At 34.3% G+C, this 19,913-nt stretch overlaps 1 protein-coding gene across 1 annotated transcript in view; it reads right to left on the reverse strand.

Moving 5' to 3' along the window:
- LRRC40 (leucine rich repeat containing 40) overlaps window positions 1-19,913 on the reverse strand; it is a 64,230-nt gene that overhangs the window by 34,345 nt on the left and 9,972 nt on the right. The window contains exons 2-6 of the mRNA XM_011970674.1: window positions 11,390-11,571; window positions 9,571-9,644; window positions 7,088-7,217; window positions 3,394-3,517; window positions 1,166-1,308 (exon numbers count right to left, since the gene is read on the reverse strand). Of these exons, the coding sequence (XP_011826064.1) occupies window positions 1,166-1,308; window positions 3,394-3,517; window positions 7,088-7,217; window positions 9,571-9,644; window positions 11,390-11,571 (653 nt within the window). The remainder of the gene's footprint in view (window positions 1-1,165; window positions 1,309-3,393; window positions 3,518-7,087; window positions 7,218-9,570; window positions 9,645-11,389; window positions 11,572-19,913) is intronic.

The raw sequence follows: 19,913 nt of genomic DNA on the forward strand, positions 1-19,913 counted from the left end.
TTGAAGTTGCTCACCATTTTAGACACAGGATTCATCTTGTAAGCAGATGATGTAAATTGTGGTATCAATACAGCATGGTACTATAAACACAGTTGATCCTTGAACAACAATAGGTTTGAACTGTACAGGTCCACTTATATATGGATTTCCCTCCACCTCTGCCATCTCTGAGACAGCAAGACTAACCCCTTCTCTTCCTCCTCCTCAGCCTACTCAACATGAGGACAATGAAAATGAAGACCTTTATGATGACTGACTTCCATTTAATTAATAGTAAACACATTTTCTCTTCCTTATGATTTTCTTAATAAGATTCTTTTCTCTAGCTTACTTTATTGTAAGAACATAGTACATAATACATATGGCATACAAATTATATGTTAATCAATTGTTTATGTTATTGGTAAGGCTTCTGGTCAACAGGAGACTACCACTAGTTTTTGGGGAGTCAAAAGCTACACACAGATTTTCAAGTCCATGGGGGTCAATGCCCATAACCTTTGCATTGTTCAAGGATCAACTGTAATCAGTTGGTTACTTAACATTTTCATTAGTGATTATTTTATATACTGATTTGCCATTAACAGAAACTATAATTATCAGATGATGAAAAATTATTCTTAATTAAAGGAAAACTTTTTCAGTTCATTTTATATGTCATCGTTCTGTTTAAAATAAACTCTTTTAACACTAGAGCTTAAAGGTATATATAAAAAAAGGCAAACCATGGCAAATTTAGAAGACAGTATTAATTCTACATACTTAAAGCCAAAAGAATGTAATTCATTTCAAACATACTTGATTATGATTAGGTAAAGGTAAGAGGCGGCACTTTATAGAATTAGGTGCATAATCCTGGTTGGTATTCCAGGTCTCCTACTTACAATTTTAGCCTCTTTATCTACTACTTCTCCAGTGATGAACTACTGGTCAGATGAAATGGACAAATCTCTATTTTTAAAAATCTTTTTAAAAATGTATTACTAAAAATACTACCAATGTAAGTAATCATATTCAAATTCTGAAAAGTATTAACATGGGAAAAACACAGTACTTATAACTAATACATAGTCCCAATGTAAAACAACATTAGCTCCTTTAAAAAATGCATTTTAATAATTAACTTTTGGAAAAAATAGTTATTTAATAATCAACTAAATAGTACCTTCAACAGACTACAAGAAGGAAATTCTGGTAGAAAACGTAATTTATTCCTCCGCAAATACAGCAATTCTAGTGATTCCATGCCAGCCAATTCAGGAGGTATAGTTTCCAAGAGATTTGAATTACAATCCAAATGCTTCAACCCTGTAATATATATTCAGTGAAAAACAAAAATACTAGAGAAAAAAAATTAGTTTCTGATCGTATACAACTTTAAAGAATGTGTAAGAAATTGCTATGAGGACTTATGAACCTGTGCCATATAATCAAGAATATTCAAACACCATTGAATTAAATAAATGTAAATTTTTCTACATTTAATGATAATTAAAGAGAAATAGTAATATTAAAATTATTATTTAGGCCAGTTGTGCTGTAATGCCAGCACTTTGGGAGGGCCAAGGTGGGCGGATCACTTGAGTTCTGGAGTTCAAGACCAGCCTGGGCAACATAGAGTGAAACTTCGTCCCTACTAAAAATAAAAAGAAAAATTAGCTGGGCATGGTGGTGCATGCCTGTAGTCCCAGCTACTTGGGAGGCTGAGGCAGGAAGAATGCTTGAGCCTGGGAGACAGAGGTTTGCACTGAGCTATGATCACGTCATTGCACCCCAGCCTGGGCAATTTAACAATAATCCAGGTCATTTTCATAATACATTTAAAAATAAAGTTCTGGTACTCTGTTAAAGTACAACTAAATGTACTCTGTGTAGTAGCTTAAAAGTATCATTGTCATGGCTGAGAAACAGAAAGCATCTGGTCATAACATTGGATATTAGAAAAATTACTATAAACTCAAATGTATTTTTCAGTTGATTTATCTGTATGTTCCTACCTCTCAAGATATTTCCACTCAATTTATGAAAAGTCCATGCTGCTTATATCTTCATTCTAGATACATTTTACATTTAACTGCTCTTTATAATATCCTTATTGAAAAAAATGACAAATACAGAAAAATCTTAACTATTGGTATCCCAAGTAAAGACTCCCCTAAAATGTCAATTTGATTTAGGGCAGATTTAACTCATTTTAAAACTCCAATTTTAAACAACAAATAACTATTAATCTAAAGCAAAACAACACAATTTTAGAAATTTACCTCAAACTTATCTGCAACTGAATGCAGGCAATCATTTCTATGACTTGCTCCACAAAAGGGAGGTTTTTAAAATTGAAGAAGGCTTACAAATATCAGGAAAAAAAAAAAAGACTAACCATCAACCAAGAAATAACAACAAAATAACAGTTTTTTTAATTAATCTATTTTATTTCACTTTTTTAGAGAGAGAGAAGAGGTCTCATCATGTTGCCCAGGCTTGAGTGTAGTGGATATTCAAAGGGGCAATCCCACTATTGATCAGATGGGAGTTTTGACCTGCTGTTTCTGACCTGGGTTGGTTCACCCCTCCTTAGGCAACCTGGTGGTCCCCCACTACGGGAGGTCACCATAATGATGCTGAACTTAAGTGTGGACACCCAATCGGCATAACCGCACTATGGCCCAGAACTTCCTGGGCTCAAGCGATCCTCCTGCCTCAGCCACCTGGGTAACTGGGACTACAGGCACATGCCATGGTGCCTGGTAATAACAGTTTCTTTAAACAAACAAACAAAAAACTCACTAATGATTTTAGACTCTTAAGAATTTTATAATGAAGTATACTAATTTAAAAGGTACTAAAATGTACCTTGACTTTTTTAATCCCTTAATATTAGTTCTACAATACTTCAGGTACTGTGGTTTGATGGCAAACTTTAATAGAACGAATAAATTTTGACTTTTTTTTTTTTTTAAAAAGATTGACAACCTGGGACCTCAGACAAAACAAGACTTATTTCTCGACATTATTACTTATGGACCATGAGGAGGCTACAGTTTTAATACAACTACATATCATAGGTAGATTCACCAGTAAGAGGGGACTAACCTCTCTATGAATGTAGAATGAATGAATGAAAGACAGTATAGCTTAGGTATATAATCCTATTACAACTAATAATCATATTTTCTTCTTTTTCATATGCCTAAGTATCTTTATGACAGTATTTCTTTAGGCAGTTGATACATAATAACGGTCTGGAGAAAATCTGACCCGTTGCTATTGTTCACATTTACCACTATAAAAATCTACTACTTTAGTTCTCTGTAACTATATTAAAAATTACTTTCTAAATGTCAGTTGCATCAACTTCAAATTTATGTATTATATAAAACAGAAAATACTTACTTTTCATTCTATTTATTTCTGCTGGTAAACTCTTCAGTTGATTACTAGAAAGATTGAGTCTCACCAGACTGGACAGAGAGGAAAAACTAGCAGGAACAGTTGTAAGACGATTGTTTGAAAGATCCTTTAAAAAGAGAAAGACAAAATAAATGAATAAACAAGTAAAAAAATAAATAGTGCCCTAAAAAGGATTTCAAATTTTTGAAGGAATTACAACATAAAAGAGACTACTTAAGATGTGATAAGTTTTGTAACCCTCATTCACTGAAAATTTCACAGATCATCATTCATTTCAAGATTCTTTTTCAATATCTGCAGGCCCACTATATGTTCATCAATGGTACTAGACAGGATATAAATGAATTCTAACTTCAAAACTATTTTACATAACAGATTCTGTTAAAACTAGGTCATGTCATATTATGCATCATATTTTCAATGCAAAAATTCATGTATTCATCCAATATTTATGGAGTGCCCAAGAAGAATTAGACATATTATTAATAGACTGTCATGTGAAATGAAAAACATCTTTGCAAGAAAGAAAAATTCCTGAGAAAAGGAAAAATAAGGCTGAAAAAATGGTCATTCAAATTTTTGAGGGGAAAAAAATATTTTCTGTTGGTTCTTCTGCTGACCTCAGCAAGTCAGCTCTGACTGGTACTAGAAGTCTACCCTCTACTCTTCATTCACTCAAGATTGCTTAAATAATCGCTATACCTCAATGTTTCTTTAAACAAAGTGTTCTTCTTTAAACAAAGTGTTCTTTAACAAAGTGTTAAGTAGTATCAATGGCAACAATGAATACGAAAAAATGGTTTTCCTTTAAAGAACGGAAAACCATTCTCTGAAGATTTTCATGTAATATAACATTAAATAATCTAACACTAAACAATTCATTTAATCTAACAGTAATATTTTGTAACTCTGAAGAAACCAAGAAGATAGAAAAAGGTAAAAATACTGGATCAAATCTTTTTTAAAAAACATACTGCTATAATTATTTTATAATAACAATATATTACCATCATCTACAACAGACAACATATTCTACAATTCTAATACTAAAAACTCTAAGAATCAAAAGACTGCTAATAAATAAATATTTTATAATATGAAAAGTTAGTAACACTAAATGCAATGTGGTATCCTGCATTGGACTCTGAAACAAAAACAAGGACATTAGTGGAAAAACTGGGAAAATCTAAATAAAGTCTGCAGTTTAATTAGTATTGTACCAATGTGAACATTTGAGTGTTCCTGTAGTTATATCAAATATTAACATTACAGAAAGTTGGAGGTAGGGTATATGAGAACTCTTTTACCATATTTGCTTTTCTATAAACCTAAAATTATTCCAAAATAAAAAGCCTAAGATAATTATTAACAAAAAACTTAATTCAGAAATTTTCAAAGCATTTTTAAAAACCCAAATAATTCTAATAAACTCCCTTGTAAATTCTAAATAAAATTACTAATAAAGTTAAATAATTACTGCAGTTAGTAATTGCTTGATATAAAACATAAATACACTGTATATAAATTAATCCATATTTATGCCAAGTCATTCCTTTAGCAAATATTTAATTAGCTGCATTGTGCTAAGCAGTTTTTATATAAGTTATTACTTATATTACTAGTATATATTAGTAATATTACTAGTTTAAATTATAGGTGTTTAATCTGTTTTAATATATCGTTGCTCACATTTATGGTTTGACACTGAGTCCGTAGAACACAATTCTGAAATGAAACATCCTTTCATTATGCAAATGAGCCTCTGGGAACATGTAAGGTGGATAGAAGAAATTTTATTTATTTTAAATTTTCCTTTCAGTTCTCAACTCCAAATGGACTCTTTTAAAACAACTGCTACCTTTTACCATCAATTTTTATAAGAAAATCTGATGGCTTCTTCCTTTGCCATTCATTTTATCTACCTACGCCTTTTACTTTCCAAACCTTATTTCCAATCTGATCATATGGAAAAACAAGAAGACATTGAAGGAATGGTTGAGAAGAGTATATGTTTTGACTTTTAAACACTAGAGAAAATGATGGGAAATATCAAGGAGGATGCACACACAACAAAAATAGAAAAGGAGTAATTTCTTCCTTTAATGAAAAGCAAGCTAAAATGACAGGAGTTTTCCAAAACATGTAAAAGGGAAAAGAATAACAATGCAATATGAATTAACTATGTGGAGTAGATATTATATATTAGTATATTTGATTTAATACAGCTAAAGTCTTTCAGATGGTATAGCCTACAGTGGAATCTTATTCCTTTGGTGGTAAAATGGAAAAAAAAGAGATGGATACACTTTGGAGTCAAATTGACTTATACGCAAATTCTAATTTTGTTACTTATCAGTTGCGTTACTTTTGACAAATTTCCTTTTCTCTGTCTCTTTCTTTCTTCCTTTCTCTCTCTTTTTCTTTCCTCTCTCTCTTTTTTTGAGATAGGGCCTCCTGTCACCCATGCTGGAGTGCAGTGGCTCAATCATGGCTCACTAAAGCCTCAACCTCCCTGCCTCAGGCAACTTCCCTGCCTCAGGCAACTTCCCTGCCTCAGCCTCCTGAGTAGCTGAGACTTATAGGCATGTGCCACCACACCTGGATAATTTTTGTATTTTTTGTAGAGACAGGGTTTTGCCATGTTTTCCAGGCTGGTCTCGAACTCCTGGGCTCAAAAAATCCACTTTGGCTTCCCAAAGTGATGGAATTACAGGCACGAACTACCACGCCCAGCTCCAAATTTCCTTTTTATCAGCTTCACTTTCTTATTGTATTAGGGGATAAAACTGCTTACCTTGCCATATGTAATGCTCAAAGAAAAATGTCTATTGCTTTTATTATTCTTAATAATACCACTAGGCCAGCAGTGGTGGCTCAAGCCTGATTAATGCTGGAACTTTGGGAGGCTGAGGTGGGTGGATCATTCGAGGTCAGGAGTTTGAGATCAGCCTGGCCAACATGGTGAAACCCCATCTCTACTAAAAATACAAAAATTAGCCAGGCAGTAGTGGTACATGCCTGTAATCTCAGCTACTCGGGAGGCTGAGGCAGGAGAATCACTTGAACCTGGGAGGTGGAGGTTGCAGTGAGCGAGATCCCGCCACTGCACTCCAGTCTGGGTGATAAAGTGAGACCCTGTCCCCCAAAAATAAAATAATAACAATATATGACTAAAATAATATTTGTATTGCCTTATGGTTATCTCTGTTTAAGATAAGCGAAACAATAGAATTAAAATTTTGCCAGGAAGTGTGGCCATTTTGAAAAGTAGAGAAGACGGACCTTCAGTGAATTACCTGGGCATCTGGAATGCAGAAGGGCCACAGGTTATATAAAGAAGGAAATGGAAATGGGCATAGAAAAGAGAATTGGTATATGCCAAAGACAACTTTCCTCTATTCTGCTATGCTGTAAAGTCTCTGGATAACAAAGTAATCTTCATTGCACCCTTCCCAAAGTCTTCCTAAATTTAAACTTAAAGTTGATTTCATAATACAGGAAAACCAAATTTACAATGACAAATTTAGCTATCTAATTGAAATGCACATTTCTGATAATCTAATCACAAAATCAGTTTTCCATGTTCCCACAGTTTCAATCATATATCTAATTTCTCAGCCTGATGAAAAATCCCACCAGCCCAGAATTATATAAAAATTGGAAAATCACAACTTACTAAATCTTCTAAATTGGAAAGTTGTTCAAATCCCTCTGATATGCAGGTTAGTTCATTATGCTGGAGATACAGGCACTTCAGATTTCTTAGGTTTGTAATTTCTTCAGGGAGTATTTTCAGTTTGTTATGGCTATTGGTTGATAAAATAAATGATGAATAATTTAGTGGCAATACAATAAATATTTATCAAAGACATTTCTTGCTAACCAATGACACTGGACTCACAAAAATCAAATATAGTTACTAATTTTAAGTACTTATCAAAATTCATATCCAAAAATATGTACTCATTACAATAATAGTAATCTAAAGTAACCACATTGGGGTTTCAAAGAAAAATTACATAAGAAATAAAGGCTTTTAACCAAACGTAAATAATTTGTGATGTTTTGATTGCATGCCTATAATCAACTCTTGATGTGACATGCAATATGATAGGACATACTAGACTCTTAATTTGTTACACTGTGATATGCTTTGATTGTGTTCCCACGCAAATTTCATCTTGAATTGTACTCCCATAATTCCCACGTGTTGTGAGAGGGAGCCGGTGGGAGATAATATGAATCATGGGGGCGGTTTCCCCCATACTGTTCTCGTGGTAGTGAATAAGTCTCACAAGATCTGATGGTTTTATCAGGGGTTTCCAATTTTGCATCTTCCTCATTTTTCTCCTGCCGCTGCCATGTAAGAAGTGCCTTTTGCCTCCCACCATGATTCTGAGGCATTCCCAGCCATGTGGAACTGTAAGTCCAATTAAATCTCTTTTTCTTCCCAGTCTCGGGTATGTCTTTATCAGCAGCATGAAAACGGACTAATACATACTATAACTGACTTTCAGAATTTTGACAAAACTATATGCACACATATACCACAATGGAGTTACATCTTATATGGAGATTCGGCTTTAAGGCAAAAATAGCTATTTCTGTTTGAGGACCTAGGATGTCAAGTTGAACGTAATACGCAATTCCACTCTTCTTCATACTTGGTCTTTTCAGTTAAGCCCTTCTGTAGAGATATTCAGCGTAATGGTTTAGAAGTCCCAAATCATGGAGGATGATACACTCCGTGATAATTAAGAGATGACTGAACTAGTTCCCAGGTTTATCACAACTTAAATATTCACTTATGAATTCCATGCTATTTTCATGCCATATACAGATACTTTACAAATAACAGGTGGAAAATGGGAAATATAAGGTGCTTACAATAACCCTAAATTACAGTAAAATAAAACTTGTTGGGACAAAAAAAGTCGAAACATGTCTTCTAAAACAAGAACCAATAATATTGTTAAGTCAGTTACTGTTATTGGTTACTTAGCTGAAATCTTTGCATACTTGATAGGGATCTAACTGGGAAGAGATGTAATTTTAGCTATATATTTCCTCCATCTCCTTTTCTTAGCTAATTATTCCATCCTAAGAGTCATACTTTTTTTAAAACTTCTCCACTGAGAACATACCTGCACACTCTTAAGTATACAATCTAAAACTTAAGCCATGTCACTCAACACTTACTGCTTCTTCTCTTCCTCTCAACAATCCCCACTCTTGTCTTTACAGGCCACATCTATGCCTTTGACTTGTAAGTGGAAGATACTCTGATAGAGTTCTAAATAATTAGTACCTTTTTATGTATATATATTTTCACTGGCCAATGGTAATTTTGTGTTTTCCATCAAATGAGGAGTGTTACTGGGAGGGACTATTTTCCCTCAAACCAGTTAGCTTATCTCCAGAAAACAAACTTGACTATATTATGTTACATAGCTCTGTAACCATGCCTATTTTATAAGCCACAGTTTTTCAAACTATGCTTTCAGTTCTTAATCCATTTATTTCTACTCCAAAATAAGACCTCTTTAAATCTCCTTTCCCATAGCCTGTCTATATAACAAACATAAGGCAAAGTTATTATTTCTTAAAAGTCTGGGTATGTATCAGAAAGCAAACAGAGTTAGCTAGACCCTTTGCCACTGAACATCCCATGTACCAGTATGTCCATGACAGTTACAAAAATATATCTGTAGAACCCCAGGAGTCCTTGGAGAAGTTTAAAAACTACTACTAATAAAAACTACGAGATATTTCATTTATGAAAGAATTGTTTTACATTTCTTCGTTATTGTTTAGATATTTTTTAGAATATCAAGGTAACTTAAAAGTTGAGACGTCAACAAAGAGGTTTACTACAATAACAAACCACTAAGAATTGTTTTATTAAAAAAAAAAATTAAGCATTTAAAAAAAATCAACTAGCCTTACATTAGTAAAACCAGAAATCATGGGAGTAATGCTAAAACAAAGAAAAAAACATACAAACTAAGAATTAAAGCTTTAAAAAACTTAAAATTCTTATTCTGCTTTAAGTACTTACTGAGATAATTCAAAGATATTTTTAATGTTGACAAAATTTAAACAATATTAAATTTAAACCATTATAACGGCAATAATAGAAGTAAATAAGCTAATTTTTACCTGACATTAAGTTTCTGAAGATTTTCTAGCTCTCTTATAGCAGAAGGAAGGGATGTCAGCTGATTATCATGTATCTAAAAGTTTTTAAAAGACAAAGACAATATTTTTAGTCTTATCACTAACAATATATAAGCTTTGCCTGTGTACAAAACAATTAGTCAATAATCTCCTGTTCCTCCAATTCAATGGCAACAAGTTGAACTACTGAACTACTGTTCAACATACTTGTTCTGTATGTAGAACAGCTTGAAGATGACCAAATGGCTGTTCAGAAATCACGAAGTAAGGCCAGGTGCAGTGGCTCATACCTGTAATCCTAGCACTTTGGGAGGCCAAAGAAGGCAAATTGCTTGTACCCAGGAGTTTAAGACTAGCCTGTGCAAATTAGTGAGATCTTGTCTCTATGAAAAAAAAAAATTCTCATTAGTCAGGCATGGAGGTGCACACATGTAGCCCCATCTACTCAGGAGGCTGAGGTGGGAAGATCGCTTGACCCTAGGAGGTCAAGGCTGCAGTGACCCCAGATTATGCCACTGCACTCCAGCCTGGGCTACAGAGTGAGACCCTGTCTCAAACAATGGAAGAGAGGAGAGGAGACAAGGGGAGGGGAGGGGAGAGAAATCATGAAGTGTTAAGTCATCCACTTTAAATATTATACTAAGAAAAATTTCAACTCATTGAGTAGAGTTTCAATTTCAAAGAAGAGATGAGGGGGTTAGAAACTAAAAACAGCTCTCTGATGACATGATTTATGTCAATATATACAAAAATTGTATGAGAAAAGAGAAAGGGGCTTTTCTCATGTTCTCACAGAATCATAGTTTTTAAGGTAGAAAGAACCTTAGAGTAAGCCAATCCATTTATTTTACAAATTAAGAAAATTAAAAGGTCCCTAAAAATTGATCTGTTTAGATTCTACTTTTCTACACATGAACTGGAGGATTTTTTATGTTGATAAGTAAAGTATACCAGATTGTGAAGCCTGCAGGTTCTGAAATATACTACTCATGGTTCCCTTTACCACAGGACATGGCAACAAAGGACTAAAAAGAATCCCTGAATAAAAACACAAAAAATTTAAGTTCAATAATTGAACTCAATGAGGTTGAAGGCAAGTAGTATATATACATATAGACCTGCTTTAATATCTAGAATAATGATGATAAAAATAGTAACAATATGCCAGGTGCAGTAGCTCATGCCTGTAATCCCAGCACTTGGGAGGCTGAGGCAGGAGGAGAGTTTGAGGACAGGAGTTCAAGACCAGTCTGGGAAACATAGTGAGACCCTCGTCTCTACACACACAAAAAAATAGCCGGGTGTGGTGGCATGCACCTATAGTCCCAGCTACTTGGGAGACTGAGGCAGGAGAACTGCTGGAGCCCATAAGTTCAAGGCTGCAGTGAGCCATGATCATGCCATTATTTTGCCTGTGCAAAATAGTAATAATAAGAAAAAAAGATGAGCAGAAATAACCACTTGTTGCATATTGATTCTGTTTGTATTCATTAACTTATTTAATTCTACAAATAAAATTTTTAAATAGGTAGTAATATCAGTCTTGGTTTATAGATGTGGAGACTAAGGCACAGAGAGGTAACTCTTCCCAGGTCACACAGCCATTGAGTAGCAGAAGTCAGAATTAGAAACTTAGTGCTCCAATCCTGCACTTTTAACCATTATGCTATGCCTAGCATAATAATTTACTATCTGTCCTTGCATTACCAACTCAACATGAAAGGTTTTCTGCTATCAAAGCCTAAATTTAGCTTTAGAGTCTCTTCAATTAATAATCCATATTTATAGTCAGTCAACTTACATCAAGAACAGTCAGTGCAGGCAGGAGTCGTAGGTCATCTGTAAGTGACTGAAGTTTATTGTTTGATATTATGAGTTTGGTCAAATCTGTCTGCTCCCACCATCTTTCAGTAGCACCAAATGAAAGATTCTGATTAGCTTCCTCAGGGATATCCACATTTATTCTCCAGACACACTGCGGCACTAGTTCCATTAGCACCACACCAGAAAAAACAAAACAAAAAAAAAAAACAAAAAAAAAAAAACAGATGAAAACAAGAACTAGATACTAAGTGACATACTTTTATAATAGCCATTCCATTTATCTATTGAAAAACATTTTTCTGAAACAAAAAATAAGTCAAATAGCAATAATTGTAACTAGAGTGAAAGTTGATTTTATTTTAAAAGGCTATATACCAATAATACGTCTTCTACATATTAGCTCTCACTCTAACCTTCATTCAACTATATTTACTAGGTTTACATACACTGAAAAGCACATACACTGCACAGCACATTGTGGTAAATATGTAAGACAAAGAATGCATTTTACCATCAGGCTAACAGATTAACAAAGAAGGCATGGAAATCAACATGTATATGTAATAACTTTTATAACAAAAGCATATACTAAGGCTCAGAAAGAACTAGTAATAATAGCTAACACTTACAAATATTTCTAACATAATAATTCATCTAAACCTTGGAACAATTCTGCAAAGTAGGTATTATTATTCCCATCGGATGGATGAGAAAAATAGAGCACAAAGAGAATGTATAATTTGGCCACGGTTACAAAGCTAGACAAGTACCACAGATGTGATTCAATGCCTAGCAGTGCTATATTGTCTTGCTTTCTATTAACATTTGGGAGAAATATCTGACTTTGGTAGCTACTCTCTATTTTATCTGACATATAATTTTATTTCTTACGGCACCATACAACACTGTGTTATGCTACTGCAGCAAGTGACAACACCTGTATAGAAAACAAGACCGTACAAATTAAGCAGGGATAACTTGAAGCTCCAGAAGGTAGAATGCTGTAGTGTTGTAGCAAAACTATTTTAAATACAGTCCTTCACTCCTTGTTAAAAGTAGGACTACATTTAGGGATGATGTAGAACTTCAAGCTGGTATTAATCAAGGCAAAAATTGGTTATACCTTGCTGCCACAGGCTATAATTTCAAAACCATCAGAGATTACGTGAAAAGGTATAGTCAAAGTTTCAGATTCAGGACACTTAAGTGCAGTTTTGGATGATTAATCAGATAATATGGTGTGACAGAAGCAAAGCCAAGCCCCTGAAAGGCATGAAACTTATACTCACTCAAAAAATGAGCTAGCCAGGTGTGGCGGCTCAGAGCTATAATCCCTGTACTTTGGGAGGCTAAGGTGGGAGGATCACTTGAGTCCATGAGTTTGAGACCAGCCTAGGCATCAAAGCAAAACCCTATCTCTTAAAAAAAAAAAAAAAAATCAGCTGGTGTGATGGCACACACCTGTAGTCCTACTACTTGGGAGCCTGAGGCAGGAGGATTGCCTGAGCCCAGGACTTTGAAGTTCAGTAAGTAACTGTCATCACACCATGGCACTCCAGCCTGGGAAACAGAGTGAGACCCTGTCTCTTAAAAAAAAAAACTTAAAAAAAGAAAAAGAAAAAAACTGAGCTATCTACATTCATATTAAAATAAATTATAAGGTCCCTCTCTTACTCCTTATGTCTGATTAGGTATTCTCTGCTTCTCTACTCTTCAACCACTGAATCTCCTTTAAGTATTAGCAAAATAAAACATGAATCCACCTGTGTTTCTGTTTGTGGATGGAAGTTTACTTTTAAAGCAAAGCAAAATAAAATAACTTTACCATTCTTGACTGATTTGAGAGCGAAAGCACCGCACAACTTATCATCATCATTGTTATTTTGGTATGCAGGTATGGATAATTAGTTAAGTATGAAAGAGAAAAGGAGATCACCCAAGCAATTGGCATGTGAATTTACTGACAAAAAAGCAGCCAACAGAAATGTGGTCACACATATATTTTTCTAAAAATAAATGGGACTCTTGAAAAAAAAAAAAACTACTAATGTGCCATATAGTATGAGTAACAAACAGAAAGCTCCAGATTAAAAAAGACAAGATAAAACAACACAAAACACTAGAGAAGTATATAGAAAAAGCTATGTGAGATGCACAATTCTACTCCTAAAGATGAAACATAGAATATTTGTGCATGCATTTTTTTCTAACATCTATACATAGGTATATTAATGCCGTTATACCTAAAAAGCAATGTAATAACAAATGTCTTTTTCTGGATGGAGAAAGGTGGGGATAATAAGAAATTTATACATAACATAACAAAAATACCTGTTACCCATCAACTATACTGAGTAATAATGTTTTATTATTATTATTCAGATATTTTTATTAACAAACTTGGTCTTTGAGGGAACTATCAAGGGGCAGATACATGTTGATATTGTACTATTATTGAACATATATCCATCAGCTTTTCCATAAACAATTACTTACTACTCATTCTTTTCCCCACTAATCGTTTTTGAGGTATCCCAATTTCTTCCAGAGCTTACAGCATCAAGATTCATGTCACTGTTGCAACTGTTCCATAAGAACCACTAAAAAGCATATACAGTCTTAATTGTTAAGAAATTCTGTGGAGCTATCCTACAAGTAGTTTACCAATATCTAAAATAGAAACTACCCATGTAAAAACGAATGTCAATAGCATATAAATATGAAAATAATTACTATGGAGTTGGATATTATAAAAAATTTCAAACATATACATACATTTAAAGAGCAGCATAATGAAATCAGGTAGTGTAATGCCTCCAGCTTTGTTCTTTTCGCTTAGAATTGCCTGGGCTCTTTGGACTCTTTTTTGGTTCCACATGAATTTTAAAATAGTTTTTTTTCTAGTCCTGTGAAGAACGTCATTGGTAGTTTGGTAGGAATAGCACTGAATCTGTAAGTTGCTTTGGGCAGTATGACCATTTTAACTATATTGATTCCTCCTATCCATGAGCATGGGATGTTTTTCCATTTGTTTGTGTCATCTCTGATTTCTTTGAGCAGTGTTTTGTAATTCGCATTGTACAGATCTTTCACCTCCCTGGTTAGCTGTATTCTAGGTATTTTATTCTTTTTGCAGCATCTGTGAATGAGATTGCCTTCCTGATTTGGCTCTCTGCTTAGCTGTTGTTGGTGTATAGGAATGCTAGTGATTTTTGTACTTTGATTTTGTATCCTGAAACTTTGCTGAAAAGGGAACCCTTACACACTGTTTGCAGGAGCGTAAATCAGTTCAACCATTTTAGAAAGCAGGATGGCGATTCCTCAAAGAGGTAAAAACAGAACTACCATTTGACCCAGCAATCTTATTACTGGGTACATACCCAGAAGAATATAAGTTATTCTGCCAAAAGGATACATGCATGCAAATACTCATTGTAGCACTATTCACAATCGTAAAAACATGGAATCAACCTAAATGCCCATCACTGACAGACTGGATAAAGAAAATGTGGTACATATACATCATGGAATACTATCCAGCCATGAAAAAGAACAAGATCATGCCTTTTTCAGGAACGTGGATGGAGCTGGAGGCCATTATCCTTAGCAAACTAACACAGGAGAAGAAAACCAAATACTCTACGTTCTCACTTATAAGTGGGAGCTAAATGACGAGAACTCATGAACACAAAGAAAGGAACAACAGACACTGGGGTCCTCTTGAGGGTGGAAGGTGGGAAGAGGGAGAGGATCAGAAAAAAATAACTAATGGGTATGAGGCTTAGTATCTGGGTGATAAAGTAATCTGTATAACAAACCCCTGTGACACAAGTTTATCTATGTAACAAACCTGCACACGTACCCTTGAACCTAAAATAAACGTTTAAAAAAAAAACAGTATAACGGAATAAAACTCCATGTATCCATTGTCCAGTTCTAACAATTATCAGCATATGTCTCCTGTTGCTTCATCTATAACTCCATCCCACAATGATCTAAGCTACAATCTTAGGAATCTAGAAAAAAGAATTAATTAAATCCAAAGAAAGCAGAAGCAAGGAAATAAAAAGTGGCAATCAATGAGATAGAAACAAACAGAGAAAAAGCAATAAAAAATACTTATATAAAAAGACTAATAAATTGATAAACTCTTAGCTAGACAGATGAAGGAAAAAAAGAAGAAACAAATTATCAAAATCAGGAATCAAAGTGAGAATGTCATAGATCCTATAGATGTTAAAAAGATAAGGGTATATTATGAACAACTTTATGCCAACAAATCCAATAACTTGGACGAAATGGATAAAGCCCTAGAATAGAAAAAAAAAAAGCACAACCACAATAGAAAGTAGCCTTGCATCTATTAAAGAAATTGAATTAGCTACTTAAAACTCCCCACAAAGAAAATTCCAGGCAGGCATTTTCACTGGTGAATTCTACCAGACATTTAGAGCAAAAATAATACTAATTCTACACAAGCTCTTTCAAAACATAGAGAAAAGAACAGTTCCCAATTCATCTTATAAGGCCAGTCTTACTCTGATGCCAAAAGCAGATAAATACATTAAAAGAGAAAATAAAACAAAAACTACAGGCCAACGTATCTAATGATTATAGACCCAAATTCCTAAACAAATTTTGCAACTCTATATAAAAAGGGCAATATATCATGATCAAGTGTGAGTTATTTTAGGACTGCAAGGCTGGTTTACCATTTGAAAATTAATCAATACAATCTACCATATTAACAGAAAAATTTAAAATACTATGTGATTGTTGAGATACAAAAAAAGCATCTGACAAAATTCAACAATAAAAACTCAGAAAACTGGGAATCAAAGGGAACTCCTTCAGTCTTATAAAAGGCATCTGTGAAAAACCTAAAACTAACATCATACTTAATGGTGGAAGACACAGTGCTTTCTCTCTAAAAGAGTATACAAGGCAAGGATGCTCATTCTCACTACTTTAATATTTTACTAGAGGTCTTGACCAATGTAGTAAGATGAAAAGAAAAAAAAAGAAATAAATAAAAGAAACAAAAGGCATTCAGATTGGACAAGAAGTAAAACTGCCCTGATTAACAGACAACATGATCATCTATATACAAAGTGCTAAAGAATCTACAAAAAAATTATATGCAATCAATGAGTTTAGAACGGTCACAAAATTCAAGCTCAATATGGAAAAATCAACCGTATTAGCAATCAAATAAAAAGTTTTTTAAATGTTAAAAGATTTACAATACAAGACAAAACCATGAAAGAGTATTAAATTTACAAAATATGTACAAGATCTGTATGTGAAAATACAAAACATTGCTATGAAAACTTAAAGAAGGTCTAGATAAGTAAAGAAATGTAACATAAGACAGCTTGGAAGACTCCATATTATAAAGATGTCGCTTTTCCCCAAAGTGACTTACAGATTCAGCACAATCCTAATAAAAATCCCAGAAAGCTTTTCTGTAGAAATTAACAAGCCAATTCTAAAATGTGTATTGAAATGCAAAAGAACTAAATTAGGTCAAACAATTTTGAAATAAAAGAACAAAACAGGAGGCTTTACAGTATTTGATTCCAAGTCTGACCATAAAGCTACATTTGTCAAGATAGTGTAGTATTAGCATAAGGATTAGCATAAGCATAAGGATAGTGTAGTATTAGCATATAGGTCAATGGAAAAAAGAGTTCAGAAAACATTCCACACAATAAAATACTGAAAATTGATTTTCAACAAAGGTGCCAATAGAATTTACCAAAAATGAATCATGTTTTCAACAAATGGCACTGGAATAACTATACAATAAACTATAAAAATGAACCTCAACCTTTACCTTGTGACACACTCAAAAATTAACTCCAAATGGACCGCAGACTTATATGTAAATGATGAAACTACAAAAATTCTAAAAGAAACAGAGGAAAAAATTTTCACAGCCTTCAGATAGGCAAAAAATGTCTTGGGACAGAAAAAGCTCATCATAAAAGAAAAACAATTGATAAATTAGATTCCATAAAAATTTATAACTTAACATGTTTCTAAAGCTACCATTAAGAAAATAAGCTACACTGGGAGAAAATATTAGACAGATACTCATATAGATATCTGAGAGGGAGTTGTATCTCAAATATATACAAAGTCTTGTTACCCAAGAATAAAGCCCTATTTAAAAAGAAAAAAAGAAAAAAATTGGAACAAACACTTAACAGAAGATACACAAATGGCTAAGAGGTGGTAGAAAAGATGCTAAACATCATTAGTTTTAAAGGACATACAAATTAAAACCACAAAAAAATATGCCAACACAGCCACAAGAATGGTTAATATTTAAAAGATGACAACACAAAGTGCTGGTAATGATGTGGAGCAACTGAATCTCCCATATGTTGCTAGTGGGAAAGAGTTTGATGAATTCTTATGTTAAATAAACACTTTCTGGGATTTTTTGAGACAGGGTCTCACTTTCTCACCCAAGTTGGAGTGCAGTGGCACGATCCTGGCTCACTGCAACCTCCGCCTCCCGGGTTCAAGCAATTCTCTGCCTCAGCCTCCCGAGCAGCAGCTGGACTTTCAGGCATGTGCCACCACACCCAGCTAATTTTTGTATTTTTAGCAGAGGCGGGGTTTCGCCATGTTGGCCACACTGGTCTCAGGTGATCCACCCGCTTTGACCTCCCAAATTGCTGGGATTACAGGTGTGAGCCACCATGCCAGGACCTATACTTACTACTAACTACTACGCAATACAGCAATTCCATTGTCAGGTATGGATTCAACAGAAATGGTATGTCTACACAAAGACTTATACATGAGGCACAGAGATCCACCACCTTATCTCACCACTGCCCAAGACACAGTCATGCCTTCTGTTTATAAGACCTATGAAATGTTTCTAAGAAAAAAAAAAAAAAAAGACTACACAAGAAAGCTTATAGTAATTTTATTCATAACAGCCAAAAACTGGAAACCACAATTGAATTGTATACACAAATGGACTATTATGCAGCAATTTTTTTTTATTATTATTATACTTTAAGTTCTAGGGAACATGTGCACAACGTGCAGGTTTGTTACATATGTATACTTGTGCCATGTTGGTGTGCTGCACCCATCAACTCGTCAGCACCCATCAACTCGTCATTCACATTTATGCAGCAATTTAAAAAACTGCTGGGCGTGGTGGCTCATGCCCATAATTGCAGCACTTTGGGAGACCATAGCAGGAGGATCATTTGAGCCCAGAAGTTTGAGACCAACCTGGGAAAAAGAGCAAGACTTTGTCTCTATTAAAAACAAAAAAATTAGCCAGGCATGGTGGCATACACCATGAGTCCCAGATACTTGGGAGACTGAAGCAGAAGGATCACTTGAGACCAGAATTTTGAAGTTGCAGTGAGCTACGACTGTGCCACTTGCACTCTAGCCTGGGCAACAGAAGGAGACCCTGTCTCAAGAAAGAATAAAAAAAGAACAACTGATATAAACAACACGGATGAACCTCAAAAATATGATTCTAAACAAAAGAAGCCTTAAGTGAAAAAGAAAAAATAGCAAATGTAATATTTCATTTACATGCAATTTTAAAAGAAGTAAAATTAATCTACATTGACAAAAAGCAGATCCGTAGTTATGTGGAGCCAACAGTAGGACTGACAGCAAAGGGGCACAAGTAAACTTTTCAAGATGTTGAAAATGTTCTATATCTTGATTGTAGTACTGGTTACATGATGGTATATATTTGTCAAAACTAATTGAACTGTACACTTAAAATGGATGCAACATACTCTTTGTAAATGATACTTCAATAACGTTAACCTCAAAAAAGAATAATTTTAAAATATAGGTGATATAACACATCAAGGCAATTCTATGGGAAAAATATACATATATAATATATATCACAGGGTAGATACAATACCCTTAAGCAGCACGGCTCAACAGAACTTTCTACAATGACGTAAATGCCCTACATTGGCACTATTCAATAGGATAGCTACTACTAGCCACATAGCCATTGCAATGTAGTTAAAGTAACTGATGAACTTGATTTTTAATCTTATTTAATTTTGATTATTTAAAATTTAAAAAGCCAACATAAGTACAGGCTTCCACAATGGACAACATGGACCTTAAAAATAGTGCGGGGAAAAAAAGATTTGGTTTTTTTTTTTTTTTTTGAGAGCCTGTCACCCAGGCTGGAGTGCAGTGGTGTGATCATAGCTCACTGCAGCCTCGAACTCATAGCTTCAGGATATCCTCCTGCCTTCATCTTCCAAGTAGCTGGAACTATGAGGACTACAGGCATGTGCCACCACATCCAGCTTATTTTTAAATTTTTTGTAGAGACGGGGTCTCATTATGTTGCCCGGATTGGTCTCGAACTCCTGGTCTCAAGTGATCCTCCCACCTTCGCCTCCCAAAGTGCTAGGATTATAATCATGAGCCAATCACACCTAGCCCCCCAACCCCCGGCCCTTTTTTTTTTTTTTTTTTTTTTT

Source organism: Mandrillus leucophaeus, unplaced genomic scaffold (assembly GCF_000951045.1).
Source record: "Mandrillus leucophaeus isolate KB7577 unplaced genomic scaffold, Mleu.le_1.0 Scaffold1208, whole genome shotgun sequence".
Classification (NCBI taxonomy): Eukaryota; Metazoa; Chordata; class Mammalia; order Primates; family Cercopithecidae; genus Mandrillus; species Mandrillus leucophaeus.